Source organism: Chaetura pelagica, unplaced genomic scaffold (genome assembly GCF_000747805.2).
Source record: "Chaetura pelagica isolate M959 unplaced genomic scaffold, ChaPel_1.0 scaffold369, whole genome shotgun sequence".
Lineage (NCBI taxonomy): Eukaryota > Metazoa > Chordata > Aves > Apodiformes > Apodidae > Chaetura > Chaetura pelagica.
This window is the reverse complement of record NW_009970235.1, coordinates 40,990-41,591: the sequence shown is the minus strand read 5'-3', so window position 1 is coordinate 41,591 and position 602 is coordinate 40,990. Positions and strand designations below refer to the sequence as shown.

The window sequence follows — 602 nt, the reverse complement described above, 5'->3', positions numbered from 1 at the left end:
CCGTCTGGGTACTTTTATCTGCCACGGTCTGGGTGCTGCTGTTCCTCGTCAGCCGCCGCCCCGGGGGGCCCCCAGTCCCCCCGACACCCCCAGAGGTGGCAGGATGCTTGGAAGGTGGCCCCACCAACCCCTTTTTGTTGGGTTCCTCGGGGCCCTCACCTCCTGGGGACCCGTCGTCGTCGTCGTCGTCGTCGCAGCACAGAGCGTGGTAAAGCACCTTGTCGCTGAACCGGACCCGTTCCCTGCTCCCGGGAGCTCGGGGTGGTGGGATCTTCTGGCCCAAGGTCTCCTCGTTGGATGAATCCGGGGTCCCCCCACCCTGGGGCCCGTTGGCAATGGGGACCCCCCCGTTCATCAGCGGGTGGCGAAGAGGCCGCGAAGGGTCGGGAGCGTCGCCGCCGGGCTCGGGAGGGCTGGGGGGTTCCAGGAAAGAGCAGAATTCCCAGCTGTCGGAAAGGACGTCGGAGGTGGGGAAATCCAGGGGGCCCAGCTCGAAGGGCACCCCCACTTTGTCGCTGCTGGAGGTGCTGCTGCCCGTGGCCGGCGTCCAGGCGTCGGGCTCCGGCTCCAGGTCGAAGGAGGAGGTGAGGAGGTCGATCTGG

The 602-nt window shown here is 68.1% G+C and overlaps 1 protein-coding gene across 1 annotated transcript in view; it reads right to left on the bottom strand.

The window, feature by feature from the left end:
• Position 1: 1 nt before the first annotated feature.
• Positions 2–602, bottom strand: part of LOC104396122 (chromosome unknown open reading frame, human C15orf59) — a gene marked incomplete at both ends in the record, with an annotated part of 9,528 nt that continues 8,927 nt past the window's right edge. Inside the window, one exon of the mRNA XM_010005927.1 lies at positions 2–598. Coding sequence (XP_010004229.1) covers positions 2–598 — 597 coding nt within the window. The remainder of the gene's footprint in view (positions 599–602) is intronic.